This window comes from Oxyura jamaicensis, chromosome 8 (genome assembly GCF_011077185.1).
Source record: "Oxyura jamaicensis isolate SHBP4307 breed ruddy duck chromosome 8, BPBGC_Ojam_1.0, whole genome shotgun sequence".
Taxonomy (NCBI): Eukaryota; Metazoa; Chordata; class Aves; order Anseriformes; family Anatidae; genus Oxyura; species Oxyura jamaicensis.
In genome coordinates this window covers 858,669-877,875 of record NC_048900.1, presented here as the reverse complement: position 1 = coordinate 877,875, position 19,207 = coordinate 858,669, and the positions used below count along the sequence as shown (strand labels likewise).

The window sequence follows — 19,207 nt, the reverse complement described above, 5'->3', positions numbered from 1 at the left end:
TACACTATACACAGCTATTTAAAAATAATTCATTATTTTATATATACATATTCTATATTTATATGTTCAGATACTGTTGATTTACAGTTCCTATTTTAGGTCCATCAGAATCTGTCTCTAAAGAACTTGCAAGAAATTAGATAGTTCAGATGTTTCCAGATATGTGAGAAGAAAGAGTCTGATAAATAGAGGGTGCCGTGGATTTTTTTTGAAGCACATTCTTATTTTAAGCTTCATATGTTGCACCAATGTTTTGACTGAGAAAACACAGAAGTTTTCCGTGTAACAGCACAGCAACATGCCTTCTGCCAAGTGCTAAAGAGTGGGACCATGCTGTCCTGCCAGCCATTAATGCTGTCAACTACAAGTTCTGGTGCATGCAGGAACGGAAAAGTTTCTGTTAGAGAACACTTTGGCAGTGAGATTCTGACATCCACCACAGCTGTGCAAACTGACATCTGCTGCTTTATCACACATGACTTAGAAATGTCTTAGAAATAAGTTCTTTAGGGCAATAATGATTATAAATTATGAGTAATGCCACTCAGGAAAAGGCCAGAATGTCCTTGCACAGTGTGTTTATTACTTAAAATGATGATGAATGAGCACCAACTTCAGTTTGATATTTACTGAAGTAAAGAATACTTACACTTTTCTCAGTTTTTCAAGGACGATTCGCTTTCTAATCTGCATTTGTGCATTTGAATCAACAAGTGGGAACGTGAGGTCTTGCTGTTCATCATCCTGTATTACAACATTAAAACCTTTAACAATCATAACCTAATAATTGCAGGCTATGCATCAAAATAGTTACAGATTATCAATAAACGTTTAAACATAGGAAAACTTATCTCTGAACGAAGAAAGAGGAATTAGTAATTTTTTAATAGACAGAATGCTGGTTGATTTGACCCCATATACAGTTTGCAGCTAACCTACTTTTCCTCTTTTCTTGCAAAGCAGTATGCTAGATACTTTAATTCAATGGTAAATTCCTTCAAAATTATATGTCTAAACTTTTTACAAGAAGCAGTGTAACAGTTTTATTTTACAGGAAGCAGCATTGTGAAAGTTATACTCTCAAATGCAAATATTTAAAAGCAAAAGCAATTTCAGATGCCATTACAGTTAGTGAACTGTTTTACAGTACTGACAAGACCACCTTATTGCTATCAGCTGGCCTGCCTGACCTGGAAGAGTCAGAGAGAAACCTCACAGCACTCTACACTTTTAGGTCTACAACCCACCAGACTGCCCCCCCCCTCCCCCCCCCCCCCAATTGTATAGATTACAGCAACATATGTAAACAAATCAGCAGGCTCCAACTCAAAGAATTTTAACAATAGATAATGCCAGAGATTTAGTCTTACTAATAAGAAAGAAATCCAATCCTTGTCATGAATTAAAGGCAAAAATGTAGATATAAATTTTATCTAATGAGTCAAAGGGGAAGAGAAAAATATCACGTTCTTCCTTCAGCCAAGGCCTACCCTGTCTTATGTTTCTTCTACATAAACTTTCCTTACTTGCCCTCCAGGGCATCAGTTTTAGAGAAATCCTTAGCTATAAAGACTCTTAGGAGCCCTAGTTCTTCTTTGTCTTTAATCACCAGTTTTTCTTGCCAATAAACTATTCTTACACTGATTATTTAACAGCTTCACCTCGCTGCAATTATGCAATGCAACAATTGTAGAGTCTTTATAAGATGCAGAGGTGCTAGAAAGGACAGGACTTGGAAGTGATGACAGCAGTTGTAGTTGACCTTTCTGCTGAGATTACAACAGCTATAGCACCTTGACCCATTCTCTTGCAAAAACTACACAGGGCTCAGATAGTTCTCAACTCCTCTCCCATCCCAGCTTACCAGTACCTCCTCTGCTTGCCTCAGTCCATGATCAAACCGTGCTTGAGCAAATGGAATAATCTTTCAGGCTTCACAAACTGAAAGGCTGCTGTCAGAACTGAATGTATTCCGAACAGTCAAAGTCATTCTTTTTCAACCTAAAATATGTTTTCTCATCCTGATGGGATTGTTTTGAATCTAGTCTACCTTCTTTCACATTAATAGCTTGATGGCACCTCGGCCATATCCACTTACAGAGACAAAAAGCTTGTACTAACTGCTTGAAAGCAGGCTTTAAATAGCCTGGACACTATCCCATGGGCACTTACTTTGTCTTTGCTTGGAAGTTCCTCTGTTTGTGCATGTGTCACTGCCTCTTCAGCCAAGATGCACTTCCCTTTATAGAACTCTTTTACTCGGAGTTCTAGGAATTCTGTTTCTTCTTTTAACTTTTCGTAACTTGGCACAGGCTTAGCTACTCCACCTGAGCCTGTATAAGGTAAGGAATAGTTCAAACTGTTTTCAGACTCCCCTGGTGCAACAGTGTCAAGATCATCATCTGCATCTAGGTCATCCTCGTCACGTTCTTCACTTTCTTGGTTGGCAGATGATTTGCATTCTGACGAGCATAAAGAAGTGTAGTTTGGGCCATAGAGAAATTTTAAAGTTTCCTCAGTTCTCCATTCAGTAAGTGTTTGCTTAAGGACTTCTAATAAACTGCCTTTGGCAGCCAAGGAATTAACTGGATCCCGCAGTTCATTTTTTTTATATTGTTTTGAGTTAACTAGTATTCTTGTAAGACGTTCTGCCCCTTTTTTGCTCACACCTAGAAAAACTATCTGTGATCCACTAAAGGTGTTTTCAACATTTTCTGAAACATTTGATGTTCCTGGAGTAGGATTTTTTGAAGGTGTTGGAGTTACGTTATTTTGAACAGAGCAAGCATGCATTTCATCCTGAACATCTAATTTACAATTTGATAGTTGTTCAGTGGCTTCTACCACATCCAAGTCTTCAGCTTTAGGGCTGGAATAGACTTTCTCAATATATTTCTTTTTGAGGATGCTGTTTCTGTGCAATTGCTGTGCAAGATTAGCTGAGCTTGACTGACTTCCTGGTAGAACAGAAGAAACAAATTCTTGTTCGGTATCACTACTGCTGTCACTGGCTGTGTCACGAGAAGTAGATTCACATGGATTTGAAGATAGCCTAGGATTTTCAATGTCAGAAGCTTTAATTGCTTCATCACGTAGTTTCACCTCTTCTCCAGACTCGCCGCTGTTACAGAAAACACAAGCCATCAATGAAATAAGAAATGGGTGTTACCTATAATAGCTTTCTTTCTCATGTAAGATAAACAAAACATTTTCCCTTATAGTAGAAGTGTACTTTTTTGCTCTATAAATCATTTATCTTCCAAAAGTCTTTAAATGCAAGGAGTTTTACTGTTCTGCAATCAAGATGGCAAGTACAGACATCGTTTAGAGAAATAAATTCCCAGTTGCTCATTGGCAATTAGAATAGTAAATTGTTATTATTAAAGACAACAAAATGAGGTTAAACTTAGCATAATGAATTTGAAAAAAAAGTGCAATTCAAAATTAAGATCAGCATCTCAACATAGCTATGAACACAGTACTCTAAAATCAGGAGGCCAGCAGAGCTCTTTTAGCGTATGTAAGTTTGCCATCTAATGGCCATGTGTTGCAAGAGAAAACAAACAAAGCCATAATACACACAGCAAGGTACAGAGGGATGACAGATTAGCATGATTTTAATCTAGCAGATATCGATGTTTCAGAGTAGGAAGTACAGCAGCTTTCATCACATATAATTGGTACCATTTTCTTTTTAAAGAATAGATGGTATAAAATATGCCAAGTATAAACAGTGTATTTGTTTCAGATTTCAACAGATTCAATTACAACATACAGGCCAAGAACAGCTGTACACTAAATCATACAGGTCAAACATGCTGGCTTAGACTCACAAAGATTAAAAAAAAAAGAGAGAGGAAAAAAAAGAGAGACAAATAATCCTTTGTGTAGCCTCTAATAAGATCTTTTCTATAACACATGAAATCAAAATTTCTCCTTTTATCTTACATGATGCTAATACTTGTAACTATAAATGCACTTAAAAAAGTATTGTTCAGTGTACCTCTGCCCCTCCTTCAGCAGCTCTATGTCTGGTGGTCTGCAAAAAGAAGACAAAGAATGAAGAGTTTTCTGCTAAATCAATGCTCTTGAAATACACATACACACAGAAGATACAGTTAGGGACCTCTAATGGTCTAAGGGACCTCTAATGATCTTCTAGTCCAACATCCTCTGGTCAAAGCACAGTAAGCTTAACAGTCACCCCTTGTTAAGATTTCTGATACCAACCAAGAACAGTTTGGGTCTGTAATCTTTGCATTTCCCCCCCTGCCCACAAGTAGCTGTAGACTGCTTTCAGATCACCCCTTCGTTTCTTCTTCATGAAGCTAATCATACTCATATCCTCATCTGGTCACAAGAATCCCTATAGTAAAAGTGGTTCTGTGCAGTTTATAAGAAAATGCTCCAAATTCACGCAAAAAATATGAATATTCAGGAGATCTTTTTTTAATTTGAATTTTTATTTGGTCAAAATTAGGCTATTACAGTTATACTGCTTTAGGAAAATTGAGTTCAAAAAACATCCAGAAGCTCGAAGAACTGTTACAAAACAAATTCTGATGGGTTTCTTTCCAAAATTCTACCTGCAGTTCATCTGCTTCAAGTAGTTATAAGGTAACAACATAATGCTATTTATCTTATCCAACACTGAATGTTAAAATCCTCACCTGCCTTATGAGTGAAAGAAAACCTGTTAAGCATGCACCAAATACAAGTCAATGCAATAAAACCTTAAACTCAGTCAGTATATATATAAAAAAACAATAGGTTTAAAAAATATGAAAGCTGCACCAGTCATATGAGTGAATTGAGTCTGGAAACTAAAGGTGATAACATAAAATTATTTAAATGATTAATTCCAAATACTTGCTCTTTAGAGTTTAAAATTGAAGTTTTTAGCTTTTTATTTCAAAAGAATTTCAGATATTCTCATGTGTAAACATACAATGTGTGCAAATGTAAGTGATTATGCAAACAGACATAACTAGCTGTGCACTACCTGTTTTTTGCAATTTTGTTTTGCTTGTTTATTTTGGAAAATACACCCAGCCCAGCATAAATAATTAAGTACGTCAGGCATATCAGAACTGTATGCTTTTAATGTTAACAATAAACACTTTCTTTAGAGAGAGCAAGTAACAATGCCACAATAATACTGGTAAGTTTATTTAAATATTTCACAAAGAAAACAGTTTTGTCTACCATATCAGGCTGTTCTAAACCACTACTCTTATTGATCAGGCATTTCACATGATTGATCGGATCTGTGAAACTGAGCTCAGATATATAATTTCAGCTTGGTTATTCTGTTGCAAACCAGGATACTATGAAAAGTAGCGTCTTGGAGAATGAAAAATGAATACTTTTACCTGAATGTTCTCTAGGCAAGTATTTAGTGTTGAATAGTGACACCCAGTGGCTCAATTAATTATTTGCCAGTCTATGTTTCTTGAACTAGTCAACGTATTAAAACATTAACCATATTACACTCTTCCAAAGTGTGTATTGCAGTAACAGCAGGAAATGGGCAATCTGAAATTATAGTTTTATGCAGGATAAAGAACCTCTTCATTTATTTCAGGTGTAAACCTTTGCAGTCTAACTTTAAGCCCAATGCAAGTGCTCTGCTATAATTAGGAAATCTTTTGTACCAAGATAAGATTAATTAATTCTTTACATTATATTATGCGACTTTTAAGAATCCAATCACAAGAAATTTTAAAGTTACCAGGACATCATTATTATTTATGACTAGCCTGCCCTCTAAACTAACACAGTCCTGTCTGTTGAGTAGTCATGAGCAGAACTGAGCCATGTCAATTACAGTAATCCATACTGCACCAGCGCTTCTGAAATTGACACCATACTCAGCTAACATGTTAACAGTCACCTTTGCTTCAGCCTAACCATTTGGATGTATTGCAACTAATTAATTACCATCACAACTTGGATAGAGAAAATAGCATCCTCAAAATGAACCACAAATATATAAGGTTATACTTACATTTCTTCTTCTCGCATCCATACTGGACTTTTGGAAATTTGAGCTTCAAAATATTTAGATGCTCTGTAGCAGAAGTTGCTGCAGAAGCACTGGAAACAAAGCAGTATGTAAAGTATGACTAAAGACATCTTTAATAAGAAAGGGACAAAATGAATTGTTTTTCATACCCGTGAAATACCAATTCATATTTCTTTTTCAGCTTATAATCAAGCTTCTAATTTACGTGAGAAACCAAACCTACAAAACAGGTCTATCCCCACAAATCACTTTCAGTTTTTTCTTTTTCTCCCCACCTCCCTGCTCCTTTTTGCACTTTCATTATCAGAAACAAGCCTGTGTTGGGTTCTACATAATCAAAAAAGTTCAAAGAACAGATCCAAACATGTTGGTTCTGAATCAAGCCACTATATGAATACTTTTACAAAATGCATTTCTCATGTAGAAACAATATTAAATACAGTATAGAAATAGCTTGTTACCATACCTTTCTTTCAGTAATATCATAAACTCTGTTAGTTTTTGTTGAAATTCTGTACTTCTGTTTTGGTACCTAAAACAATATACTTTCATCAGCAAGACTGTCACCTTTGTCATGACTTTACATAAAACTTGATTCTTAATGCACATATTTTAATATACTAACTGATTCTGTCATACAGCAATGATTGTCAACAGGTCAGATTTAATTTTTTACTTCAGAAGTCTTAAGCTGAAATGGAACAACAGGATATCTGGCCCATTACTTAACAGTATTTTTATCTATGTTTAATATTTTAACTTTAAAGTGAAAAAGAAAATGCAAGAATGTAAAAAACAATAGGAGGCTCTTATGTTAACAGCATTAATAAAATGCAACTTACATTTTCCAGTTTATTTTGACATATAGGATAACCACATAATTTGATGATAGACCGTTCATCAACAATGTCTTTATAATGAGATGGAGTAATACTTTTTCCCTGAAATTACAAGAAAACAGTTCAAGAACAGACAGTGGAAGGTCATTTTTCACACTCAAAATTTCTCATAAGCAAGTGAATACTTGATACTATTATAAAATGAAAGGTAAGTTTATTAAACAGCATTCAGAACCTCCAAAGTAAAATTGGTAACAAGGTAAATACTCAGAGGAAAAGAAAGACACGGATCCTTCTTATATATAGAAAAGCCTCATCATTTTGCCTCTAGTGTGGTACCTATTCTCACGATTTTCCTCTTTATATGTTATATACACCTATCTACCAGTGCATTTACAACTTTAACAGGAATAATCCTCATACCACCCCAGTGGTATTATAAAAATTGTGCTGCTAGTATGAACTGTGGGGTAAAGAGTACCGTTGTCTAAATTCACAGAGGACCTAACTTTTTATACTTCACCTCTGAGTCTAGAACCTGGGGGATATAAACAAAGGTAATAAAGTGAGGATTCATTAATACATATAGTCCTACAAAACTACAGCATATTTTCACTACAAAACCCCTGAAAATAAGGCAATCAGAGCTGACGAGAGAGAATAACCTTGTCTACTTTAAACTTCAGCAAATCACTCCAAGAACTTAAAAAATTGAACACTGAGATACAAAATAGTGTAAAAATTTGCAACACATACAGAATTCAGAAGGAACTCTTCTGTAATGTTCTCTTCCAAAAGCTGCTCAACAATATTCAGTGCTTTTTTCTCAAATTCAATCTTCTTTCTAGTAGCAGCTTCCAGGACTGCTTTCCTGTAACATAAAGGATATTGAACGACACAGAGTAGCTCCAGCTGTATCTTTACCAAGTATCAATTATATCACAGAATCACAGAATTGTAGGGGTTGGAAGGGACCTCAAAAGATTGGGGTCCAACCCCCCTGCCAAAGCAGGTTCCTCAAAGCAGGCTGCCCAGGTAAGCGTCCAGATGGGCCTTGAATATCTCCAGAGAAGGAGAATCCACAACCTCTCTAGGCAGCCTGTTCCAGTGCTCTGTCACCCTCACCGTGAAAAAGTTCTTTTGCATGTTGGTGCGGAACTTCCTGTGCTCAGTTTTGTGGCCATTACCCCTTGTCCTGTCCCCACAAACCACTGAGGAGAGGTTGGCTACATCCCTCTGTCTCCCACCCCTCAGATATTTGTACACATAGATAAGATCCCCTCTCAGTCTTCTCTTCTCCAGGCTGAACAGACCCAGGTCTCTCAGTCTCTCTTCATAGGAAAGATGCTCCAGGCCCCGTATCATCTTTGTGGCCCTCTGCTGCACTCTTTCCAGGAGATCCCTGTCTTTTTTGTACCAGGGAGCCCGGACCTGGACACAGTACTGCAGGTGGGGCCTGACCGGGGCAGAGCAGAGGGGGAGGATCACCTCCCTTGACCTGCTGGCCCTGCTCCTTTTAATGCATGCCAGGATGCCATTGGCCCTCTTGGCCACCAGGGCACACTGCTGGCTCATGATCAACCTGTAGTTTACCAGGACCCATATAGGTGTCTCCCATCTCCATCCAGTAGCACCTCCCACAGAGGCTGTCAGTGTACAATCATTCCACTTTCTTAACTGGTAGAGGTCTACGATATGCATTTGAAAGTCTTCTATGCAGTCAAATGATTTTTTAGGTAACTGCCCATGGAAAAAAAAAAAAATCTGCCATGGCCAAATCTTTCAGATTTGGTTTTTAAAGTGAATAAATAAGACTGGAAAGTATGCAAGGAAATTAAACAGGCAAAAATCAGGCACTACAGAAAAAGGAAATACAACTGTGGAGTTCAGATTCATAAACTTTTGGCATATTATACCATGTATATATGTTCAGAGTCTACTTTGGAAGCCCTAACTCAAAATTAGTAGAAAAATTTGTCCTTAATCTCTTTGCCTCACTTTTCCATGTGAAAATATAAGTGCTAATACACTGCCTCAACATACCATCTTTTACTGACTGTTGTGAAAACAATTCAGCAAACATTTAACATATTAACAAAAACCTTCAGGATAAGATCAACAATTCTGTTTTCAGAACAAGGTCTGAATTGAGAAGTAAAAGAAGAATTAAGCTACACGTTGAACAATGAAATTAAAGCACGATAAAGGTATCTTCTAGGTATGCTTCAGTCACATACTGAATAAACGAAGAAAAAAAAAAAAAAAAGGAACAATACCACTCACTACTGTGATAGCATCCCACTGTCGTCCCTTTTACCTTGAGTAGAGAAATGCATGTGTGTTTTTTCTTCTAAATGTTTGGATGAGATATCTTTACAGTAACTACTGTGGAAACGTAGTTGAAAGACGCATAGCGTTGTCCCGAACAAGTCTGCCTGAAGGGGGTACTGGTTATCTCTTACGGTACTCTAAGAAAGCCAAAAAAAAAACCAAAACCAACATGCCAGGCAAAGAATACAGTTGCAAAATGAAGCAAAACAACATGATGACCACGTGTTGTTAGTCAGAAATTATACCTCTGAGCGACGTCTTCATTTTCCGGAGCAGCTGAACGTTTATTTCCTAGAAATCAAAAATATGGAAATCTGTGAGTTTATTTTCTTCCTTCATCAACAGAAAATATCGGAGCCGCGGCTCCCCGACCAGTCGAACGGCCGGGGGCGGGCTCCCGGCGCTGCAGCCCCCCGGAGCCTGAGGGGGCAGACGCAGCGCCCAGGGCCCGGCCCCACACCCGCCGCCCGCCCGCTCCAGCCCCACTGCGTTGGCGGTAGCGTCCCCGCACCGCCGGCCGCCCGGCCGCTCCTCACCCCCTTCGGTACAGCGAGTTGGGCGAGCCCGTTGGGCCGGCCTGAGGGCACAATGGAGAGCCCACAGCGCGGGGAGGGGGAGAAGCGGCGCTAGGAACTTACCTGCGCGCCGCCGGCCGGGCTTCCCCTTGGGGCTGCTCTGCGGCCTCCTGGCCGCCATCGTGGTGGTGGTGGCTGCCGGCTGCTGGCTCCCTCCCCCTGACCTCTTACCGGAGGCGGAGCCGTCTCGGTGCGGCCCAGCCCGGCGGGAGGCGGCAGAGCGGCGACGGCTGAGGGGTGCACGCCGCCGGCTGCGGGCTGGGGCGCTGCGAGGGGAGTCCGGCTCCGCCGGCGGGGCGAGGGGTGAGGAAGAGGAGCCGGGGGCTCTGATCCAGCCGTGTGCGAGAGGCTCGTTAGCAGCCCTCGGGATCGGCCTGCGTGTGGTACCTGCCTGGGGAGGGGGCTGAGGGAGGGAGCTTCCTGAGGGTTAAAAGCAGATTTTATTTTATTTTATTTTATTTTTTTTTTTCCTCGTTATTTAGATGCTGTACGTATGCCGCGGGAACCAGTGAAAAGATATAGTTAGAAACTGGATTAAGTATTAAGGCCTGAGACCGTCTGCGAGGTTAACTGGCAAATCCCTGCCAGGGCATATTTCAAGGCTGTAAGTACACTGTAAAATTTCTGAGGGCTGAAAACCCCAAAATATGAGCGTTTAAAGTACATTTAAATTGTTTTGGGCATCTTAGTGATGCTCAAGTGGTACAATGTGCGTTAATAAAGTACATGATAATCACAAAATCAGAAAGATCAGGTTTGAAACATTGCTAGATTGCAGTGAAGTTAAAGTGTTAAATTAGGCAGTTGAGAATAGAAAGTTACGTGATCTTTGAGTACTAAAATTCGCACATGTGCTTTTTAAGCTATTGTGAGTTGACTTTTTTTTATAAATGTCCAAATAGCTTAGTTATCTAGATGCTGTGTTAGGTAGCTGAGGTCAAACTTAGGAGGAAAAATGGAGGATGTTACATTGAAATATCTGTGTAAATATGAATCTTGGGTGCTTGGATGAATAGTTTGCCAATTATTGAAGTGCAGAGGTAATTGACAGCCACAGTGATTATATAACCAGGTTTAGGCACGTGGAACTGCTCAAAACTATAAAGATTACAACGGCTGCTCTGATACATCACGCAATAATTGAGCTTGATTTTATGTGTAACTCATGGTAACTTTACTGAAATGTTTACTTGGTTTTCAGCAAGGAAATTTTAATTGCATCTAGAGGTAAAAGGACACTGAACAACCAACCTAGACACCAACAGGAAAGAATTGATACTGCAGTCCTGATTGGACTAAAACACTGTTGACACAAACTGGCACAGAGGCTGGATCAGCTGTGCACGTCCTGGGCATCTGGTTAGAGTGTTCTAGTCAGAGCTGAGCAGAGAGCTTCTCTGGTGAAGATATGCATAGAAAATGTAGTGTATCATGGGAGTCCAGGGTTGGTATGCAGCTACCCCAGGCTGTATTAGTTGCAGTTTTCAGTGTCTGTGTCATAGCTAACGCCTCCTGACTTCCTAAGATGATCCTGATGGCACTCAGAAATTGCTTACCTGTATATAGAATGCAGGTTATTTTCTATGTAATCCAGCAAATATGGGGAGTAGAATAACACAGTATACATCTCTTAAAAATATATTTTTGCCTTTTTTTTTAATCATGTAATCTTCATAAGATCTATTCATGTGGATTGTTCTCATTTCGCTACTTGGCATTTTTTTTGATAATGTGATTATTTTTCAGTCTCTATGTTTACTTCATGTGTTTTAATACTGCACTCCTTAACTTATAATAGTTTTCAATGCCAGAAGAACAAAGTCAAACTACAATGGCAGTTGATGAACTTCAAGCCATAATACAAAGATGCGTAAGTACTTTTCTCTTCATAAACGTGACAAATGTAAGCAGTTCAAGTTTTTCTTTATGACTGCAAAACACAAGACATTCATTAGCAGATCTCCTCACTGGGCAGCTAGGTTTAGCCTCCGTGTTTCACTGACTTCTGCGTGGTGCTTATCCTAAGTTCTGCCTCCCAAAGAAAGAGAGGTTTTTATTTCTCTCAGTGGTACCTGTCTAAGGGAACAAATCACCGACAGACTGTTGTAGAAAATACATCTTCCATATATTGTGCTGTAGTTTAGGGTTAGAAAATGCTACTGAAATACTGCTTTGTCTTCTGTGGTAGCTCTTGGTAACTTCTTTTAATATGTAAAGGACGTTAGTAAGAAATGATAAGTTACAGTGACAGTACATCTAATTTTGAAATGAAAACTTGGATTTACCTATTTGTGATTTGATTTTTATAAATATGGAGCTAAGCATGTATATTTTCTTTCTAGCAAATTCTGGAAGAATCTGATTTTAGAGGAGAAGATTTTAATCTGTTTCAGGTAGCAGGTCAGAAATGTTTAGAAGATGGATATGCTGCCCAGTTGTTAGAAGTAATTCAAAATGAGAAAAATAAGGTGAGTTGAAGTTTGCACTATATATTAGTTGTACATTAAGCACACTTAAATAGATAAAACTATTAAAAAGGGAAAGCTACTTTCACTGTGGAGCAAGTGTGTGCATATTAACAGTTAATCAGTTGCTGTCTGTTAAGTGCACGTTCTTGTGCAACTTCAGGTAGTTTACAGAAGTCAAGTCATGGTCATTTAAGAAAACCATTAATAACTACTTTCTAGTGAGTTTAGGAAATAGAAAAGAGATGTTGAAAACACAGCTAAGAGAAAGTGCCCTTGGCCCTCTGTTGCAGGACAGAATTTCAAATGAGGCACTGAATGGCATTTCTTCATGGCCGCTTTAGGTTTGTGGCCAAGACAGGGTTGATAACACACTGGTGTCACAGCTGTTACTGAACAGCGCATGCACAGCGTCAAGGCCTTTTCTACTTCTCACTCTGCCCCCTCGGCAAACAGACTGGGAGGTTGCAAGAGGTTGGAAGGGGATGCAGCTGGGACAGCTGACCCTATTTGATCAAAGAGAGATTCCATACCAGGTAATATCATGCTTGCCAGTTGAAATGGGGATAGTCTTCCCAAGGTAGCTGTTGCTCAGAGACTGGCTGGGCAGTGGTCTGCTGATGGGAGTCAGTGAGTGATTGCCTTTGTATCGCTTGCTTTTTTTCCTCTTTTTTCCCTTCACTTATTAAATTGTCTTTGTCGTGACCCATGAGTTTTTCTCTGTTTTGCACTGTTTCTCTTCCCCATCTTGATGTGGGTGGAGAATGAGCAGCTGACTGGTGGGTGCTGATTTTCTGGCCAGAGTCAAACCACCACAGATGGATACAATAATATGGGTCAAAACTGTAAGAGCTGACTAAGCTGATGCTAACATGCTAAGCTCTACACAAACAGGAAGTTCAGGAAGAAAGTGAAGGATGGAATTTTTGCCCAGTGTTACAGGGAGTCCCCATCTAGTCACAAATTTTGTGAGTTTGATGTAACAATTGAAAATCCTGATCCCCTCACTTTAAACGTATTTTTTCTAAACTTTCTCTGCTTTGCTTAATCCAGCAAAATCCCTCTACCTACTAGGTTTGACCTGTTTGACATTTATTGCCATGTAAATTCTTGGAACTATACACATGTTAGAAATAATGCATTAAAGAAAGCTAGACAAAATATGAATCTATATTGATAGGTATGGGGAGAGAATACGATGTATGTCAAGTACAAAACTTTATAGTAATAGCTGTTATATTTTCAATAACATTATTATGGTACCAGTTGCAACCAGGACATTGATCTGTTGTCTTTTTTTGACCTTCATATATACAATTTTGCTGTGTTTAGAAGATGTCAGGTTTTCGTTTATTCTCTGAAAATCTGTTTTGTAGGTTATCATCAAGAATATGGGTTGGAATCTCATTTCTCCTCTTGTTAGGTGCATTTTAGCATATAAACAAGAAGATGATAAGCGAGAACACTGCCTGAAGATACTAGATCAGTTGGTACAGGTATGGCTTTGAAATACATAGTTATAATAAAATAATTGTAGGGAAGGGGAAGGGAGATGTCCTTTTCTCCTTCTGATTTCCAAAAAACAGGGTATGAATACTTCTGTGTTCCTCTACCCATTCCGCATAACTTTTAAACTCACAGGCCAGTTTTACCTGAAGTAGACAAAGGATTAGCATTCTCAGAGGTTCAACCTTTTAACAAATTTGGAGAATTTATTAACTAGACAAAGCATAGCGACAGAGAATTATTCAGCAAAAAGTAGCTAGGCATCATCTGATACAAAGTTTTCAATGGCCAGCTTCTGCAGTCAGTGTAGCCACAGCAATGCTACCTCTTGTCTTCATCAGTTACAGTATGACAGTGAGTGTCTGCTGATTCTGAGGGAGTAACAGGGAAATAAAATTTATTCTGTAGGAAATCGTTCACCTACTTAGAGAACAACTTGCAAATTGAGTGACATTCACACTGAAGTTTTTATTTTCTCTCTGCTCCTACAGAATTTCTTCCTATGGTACTGTGAGGTGTTTATAGAACATAGAAATCAAGTTTTGTGCCATTGGATTTGCTATGTTTTCAGCTTACATAAAAGTGTACTTACATATACATGTTACAGAAGACATTAACTGTAGGGAAGTACTTATTGTTTCATATTTATTTCCTTAAAGATTATTTTGGATGTTCTGATCTGCTTTCTTAATGTTCAGGGACCTCTGTATTGCAGTTTGGGGTGTGTGTGTTTTTTTTTCTTCTTTTCTTTTTAATATTTTATGACCATAGTGGTTAAAACATGTATGTTGTTCTTCTCGTACAGCTATGCAATCCAAAGGAACTTTTTTTGGGTTTACTTGAGCAGATAGAGCAGACGTCGGGAGAGCAAGTGTGCCCAACTGTCATGCTGCTACTTCAGCCTTTGCAGACAGGTAACATTCACTTGCTCATGTAGTTTCTGAAGAAAAAAAATCTTGTTTATCAAATTAGTTTAACTTTTGCTAGAATAGTTTCAGAATATTGCTGTCCTGATAGTCTTTACAGTCTTTTTATATTTTGCAAAATATAAATGGGGATATTTTCAGTATTAACTTTTAAAACATCGATTTCCATATTATCATGGTATAAAACTTATATTTGTAATTGAAGCAGTTGAAATGTTTGAGCTGAAAGATACATTCTTCTGCTTTGCATAAAAAGATGAAAAGCATTGGTTTTGGATACCAACTATATAGGTAATATGACTGTGCTACAGAGAAAGGAAGAATGTGTGGAAATGTGGGACTGCTTTATTGTGTCGTTCTCAGCTATATGGTCCTGTTAACTACAGTGTCTTAGACTAGCTGGTGATATTGTTTAGTCTTGCTGTACTTAGTCATATGAGTTCAGGTATTAGTCTCTTTCCTCCCCTGAAACGAAAGGCTTTGTTATGCAGTCACATTATTTTTCTTCACACTTTCTTCCTGCAAATAATAATGTCTCAAAATGTTCTCTTTGTTTCAGTGCTTTTGAAACTTCAGAACAAGAAGGCCTACTCAGTGGGCTTATCTTTGGCTATGATTATGAATCAGCTTACTCTCTTGCCTGTGCCTTATACAAAACAACAAATACAGGAAGATAAACTTGGTCTCTGCCAATGCTGTAATGCAGTGGTGGACTTTGCTAAACCTTTTGTGGATGAAGTTGTTAAAAACATGGAAAAGTCATCAGAATACAATGACATGGAGCTGAAAGAAGAATTATTAAAGTTGTGAGCATTTTTTGCCAAATCATTGTATTTTATAAAGTAACAAAATGAACAGTAGGCATTTATTGCATAGGCAGTAAATAAATAATCTTATTAGTGTTTTTATAATGCTGTCAGCATATAAACCAACGCTGTATTTCAAAAATGAAAAAAATAAATAATCCTTTACATTTTTATGAAGTGAGAGAAGAAAGGCAAAAATCATTTTTTTAGTACAAGGAAATGGTAATGAAATGTTAGTCTCTGTGATACAGAGCTAATTTGGTGGCCCTGTGCTTCTGCTCAAAGGTAAAACTGAGGATAATCATATTTTGGAGGCTAATTCTAAGGAATGCTTCTCTGAGAGACATTCTTGTTTTCATTCTTGGAATATTGGGAATAGCAGCAGCTAATATGAGTGTAGACTTTGCTGTTGGTCATTAATGACATTAGTATAGTCTCTATTTGTGACCGTATTGGTGATTTTATATTTCACTGCGTCTTATTTCAGCTGTATGAAAAGCCTGAAATTCCCATTATTGACTGCTCAGCTTGAACAGCTTGAAGGCATTGAAGAACATCCCTTCAGGCATTTTGCAACTGAAATTATAGTAAGTGTAGTCAAAATGAATTACAGTGTTTGCAAAAGCAGTGTTATGGTTCAGAATTCCCAATAATTAGTTGTGGAGCTCATTTTGCTTCTGTTGTTGGTGTGATGGCTTACCAGGTCCTGTAAGATAATGCAGGTAGATAAAGGTTTAGAATAGTTAAAGGTTCCATCCTTAGAAGTTATAAATCTTGCAGACACAGTTTTGCTCCTTGATAAGCCAGTTTGGACTGTTCTCTGAATCAGCAGTTGCTACTTTGTTGTAACCGATTCTTTTTCTTAGTGATGTATTATTTTTAAGCTTTTGAAATATCTAAAAGATTATTTTTGTTGCAGTATTAGATGAAGGTAAAAATCCAAGTATTAATGCAAGTTTTGCACACAGAGAAATCTCTACTGTGCCTAAAGTGCAGTGCCAGCTGCCTGTTAAGAAATGTAAGTGGATCCTTGACTGCTGCTGATGCTGTAGCTGGAAATTCAGTGTGAACATGCCCACTCCATGCTACCAATGCTGTTACTCTGGTTTTGAATGTTTTGCATAGCATCTGTGTTTTATTAGAGCAGGATTAAGTTGTTTCAATAGCTATGGATACACTTGTTTCTCATCTTAACTCTATTACTTCATGGAGTTGACATGAAGTTTGAGCTTTGGAATTTATTCTACCTTGTTATCTTTGGTTAGAGGAGGAAAACTCACAAGTCAAATACAGAAGAGAAAAAAATTGAAGAACGCATGGAGGGAAATGGAAGTTTTAGAAAAGGTAGAGTAGGAGGGGTGAAGCGGGCTGAGGAACTGAGGAAATACAACTACCTGAGGAAGAAGGCTGAAACTGGTTGTGAACTACAAACCAGGGAGTTAGAAAAGAGGCAGCTTTTTATATGGGGAGTAACTAGTCCTGGAAAAGTGGAGAGACGGGGTCAGGTTGTCATTTTGTGGGGAGGGAAGGGCATGAGAAGGTATGATAGATCTCAAAAGACTGGGAGCCAGCTGGGATGAGGAAAGCATGTATAAATATATGTATTTGTTTGCATGCACACAAAGCAAGTCTGGAAGTTGCCATGTGATACAATTGTTTCTTCTCCAATTTGTTTTTAAAAATAAAAATTAATGCACGCAAAATTTTATTAAGATTGTAAAGTGAAGCACGCTAAGCTGTTAGCAAAACTTCTGGTTGTTTTCCACCATAACTGAGTTTTCTATTGTGATCACATCAACTTTTTTCCACAGCAAGTCTCGGTCACCATAGGATAGAACTGCTATGGGGATCAGTCAGGGTTGTGCAATGCAAGAGAATCCGTGTGTGAGATCTTTGCTTCTTTTACTGTAGAACTTTTAAGATGTGCAGTGATAGAGGCAGGGATTACCAGAAGATCATCTAATGGTTAAGGTAGTTGAACTCTACTCTGAAAAATGGTCTTTTATCCCTACCTGTCCTATTGGGCACAGACTGAAACCATGTTTATTACACTAATTATGAATGACCTTTGCTTCATTTTCTCAAGAAATTTAATTCTGACGTTTGTGGAATTGCGTAGTGAGAGCTGCAGCTAAGATCAGTAATGACATACTTTGATTATATGATGTTTTGTATAATCCTGATTCTCTAAAACGTCAGATCCTGGATGTTTGGTTTGGACAACCCTGGAAGAATGAGTTAACCCTGATCTCTCTGCTTCTTCATAATCCGTACAGTAAGAATTACAAAAATGTGTGGAAAAAACACTTAATATTTGTAAAGTACTCAGGTGTCATTGTGTTGTGAATTGCTGGAAAGAAAGGCCATACAAAATGATTCTAACTTTAAAACAGGGCTTGCCTTTAGCAGATAAACATTGCATTGCGTAAGACCAGTGATCAAAACGCAGAATACTAAGTGAATGTTCAGTGAAAAACACACGGGTCCTCTGGCATAATGTGATTATGAAGCTATCATTCATAGCTCTTGTGGATAAGGGAGCCAAATTGGGTTTTGCAGGGTGACTTTAATTTTGTCTTTTGCTAACTTTTGAGTGCTTGACTTTGCTATCTTAGTAACATTCTTCTGACAACAGTTATTTTTCCTGGAAGGCTTTTTTGTGTATGTATGTATCTTAAATATTCACAAAATATTTCTAGTAACTTATACATTGCCTCATAAGAGATTTTACTGCAAATACAACTTAAGCTTTTAAAAGTATTTGGTATGCAGTTTTCTAAAGGCAGCTGAATGAAATCTAACTTTCTTGTTTAGGATATTTTGCAGGGTATAAGAGAATTGATACCACTCGTATTTTTACATCATAAAGGCAGAAGATCATACTGGGAGAATCAGGAGTTTGAGGACATAGAGCAAAAGAATTCTGCAGATTCTTCGGCATGTCTGTCATATCTGATGTTTGTTCAGCATTTCGGTATCAATTGCTTTCCAATGGTATTTAGGTAAGAGCTATTCTTAGTGAGGACGTACTGTAAGTTTGTAATTTGAAGTTTGTTTCTGAGCAGAAGAAAACATTTTATTTTGAATAGTTTTAATGAAAGCTGTGGTTTTCCCTAGTATTTATTTTTTGCTAACATTTATCATTTATGTAGCTTAAGAACATACTTCAGTCTTTCAGATTACTTTATTGCTGCTTAATTGTAGATGAGCTGACCTTTTAAAGAAACTGATAGGATTTGTCTCGTTCTGAAAATGAACGTATATTAAAATTTCAATTATAAATTTATAGGCAGATGTCAACTGCAAATTATGAACAGAAATTTGATTTATTGCTTTGTGTCTATTTCAAAATTATACATTTTGTAAAGATAATTTTGTAGATTTTTCAAAAGAGACTAAACCAGCCAAATACATTAACTGTAACAATGTATGTCTTTATGCAGTTTAATATAAACCTAACTTTCTCTTCTAGTCCATCATACCTCCTGCAATGCAATATGACACATATTGAAGTGCTGCTGAAAAGGTAGGTTATGTGATATTAGGATTTCTAGATAATGTGTGTCAGGTGTTTGTCCTATGGTTTATTTCTGATCTTTTATAGTAATTCATATAAATGAAAAACAAATAAATTCGGAGGAGGTTTTTAAAGCTCAAGGTTAAAATGGCAAGCTCCATGATAAGATAGCGTTCTCTTTTTCTAAGAGTTATAAAAAGTTGCCTAAAGCATTCAT

General features: G+C 37.8%; 2 protein-coding genes across 7 annotated transcripts in view; one reads left to right on the top strand and one right to left on the bottom strand.

Annotated features, from left to right (window-relative positions):
* Positions 1–10,025, bottom strand: part of RPAP2 (RNA polymerase II associated protein 2) — a 37,194-nt gene extending 27,169 nt beyond the window's left edge. For 2 of the 5 annotated variants that reach the window (XR_004752749.1, XR_004752750.1), the window contains exons 1-9: positions 9,834–10,024; positions 9,441–9,486; positions 7,621–7,735; positions 6,868–6,966; positions 6,492–6,557; positions 6,008–6,096; positions 4,004–4,039; positions 2,173–3,121; positions 650–744 (exon numbers count right to left, since the gene is read on the bottom strand). Coding sequence is in view for 3 of the 5 variants with exons in the window: in XM_035332823.1 (XP_035188714.1) it covers positions 650–744; positions 2,173–3,121; positions 4,004–4,039; positions 6,008–6,096; positions 6,492–6,557; positions 6,868–6,966; positions 7,621–7,735; positions 9,441–9,486; positions 9,834–9,891 (1,553 nt within the window). In the remaining 2 variants the exon portion in view is untranslated. Of the gene's footprint in view, positions 1–649; positions 745–2,172; positions 3,122–4,003; positions 4,040–6,007; positions 6,097–6,491; positions 6,558–6,867; positions 6,967–7,620; positions 7,736–9,440; positions 9,487–9,833 lie in introns of all 5 variants that reach the window. The other 3 variants (XM_035332823.1, XM_035332821.1, XM_035332822.1) reach the window with 3 other exon arrangements.
* Positions 9,941–19,207, top strand: part of GLMN (glomulin, FKBP associated protein) — a 21,303-nt gene continuing 12,036 nt past the window's right edge. For both annotated transcript variants that reach the window (XM_035332826.1, XM_035332825.1), the window contains exons 1-9: positions 9,941–10,073; positions 11,569–11,640; positions 12,113–12,238; positions 13,612–13,731; positions 14,547–14,655; positions 15,227–15,473; positions 15,961–16,060; positions 18,288–18,475; positions 18,946–18,999. In XM_035332826.1, coding sequence (XP_035188717.1) covers positions 11,575–11,640; positions 12,113–12,238; positions 13,612–13,731; positions 14,547–14,655; positions 15,227–15,473; positions 15,961–16,060; positions 18,288–18,475; positions 18,946–18,999 — 1,010 coding nt within the window. In that variant the 5' untranslated portion in view covers positions 9,941–10,073; positions 11,569–11,574. The remainder of the gene's footprint in view (positions 10,074–11,568; positions 11,641–12,112; positions 12,239–13,611; positions 13,732–14,546; positions 14,656–15,226; positions 15,474–15,960; positions 16,061–18,287; positions 18,476–18,945; positions 19,000–19,207) is intronic.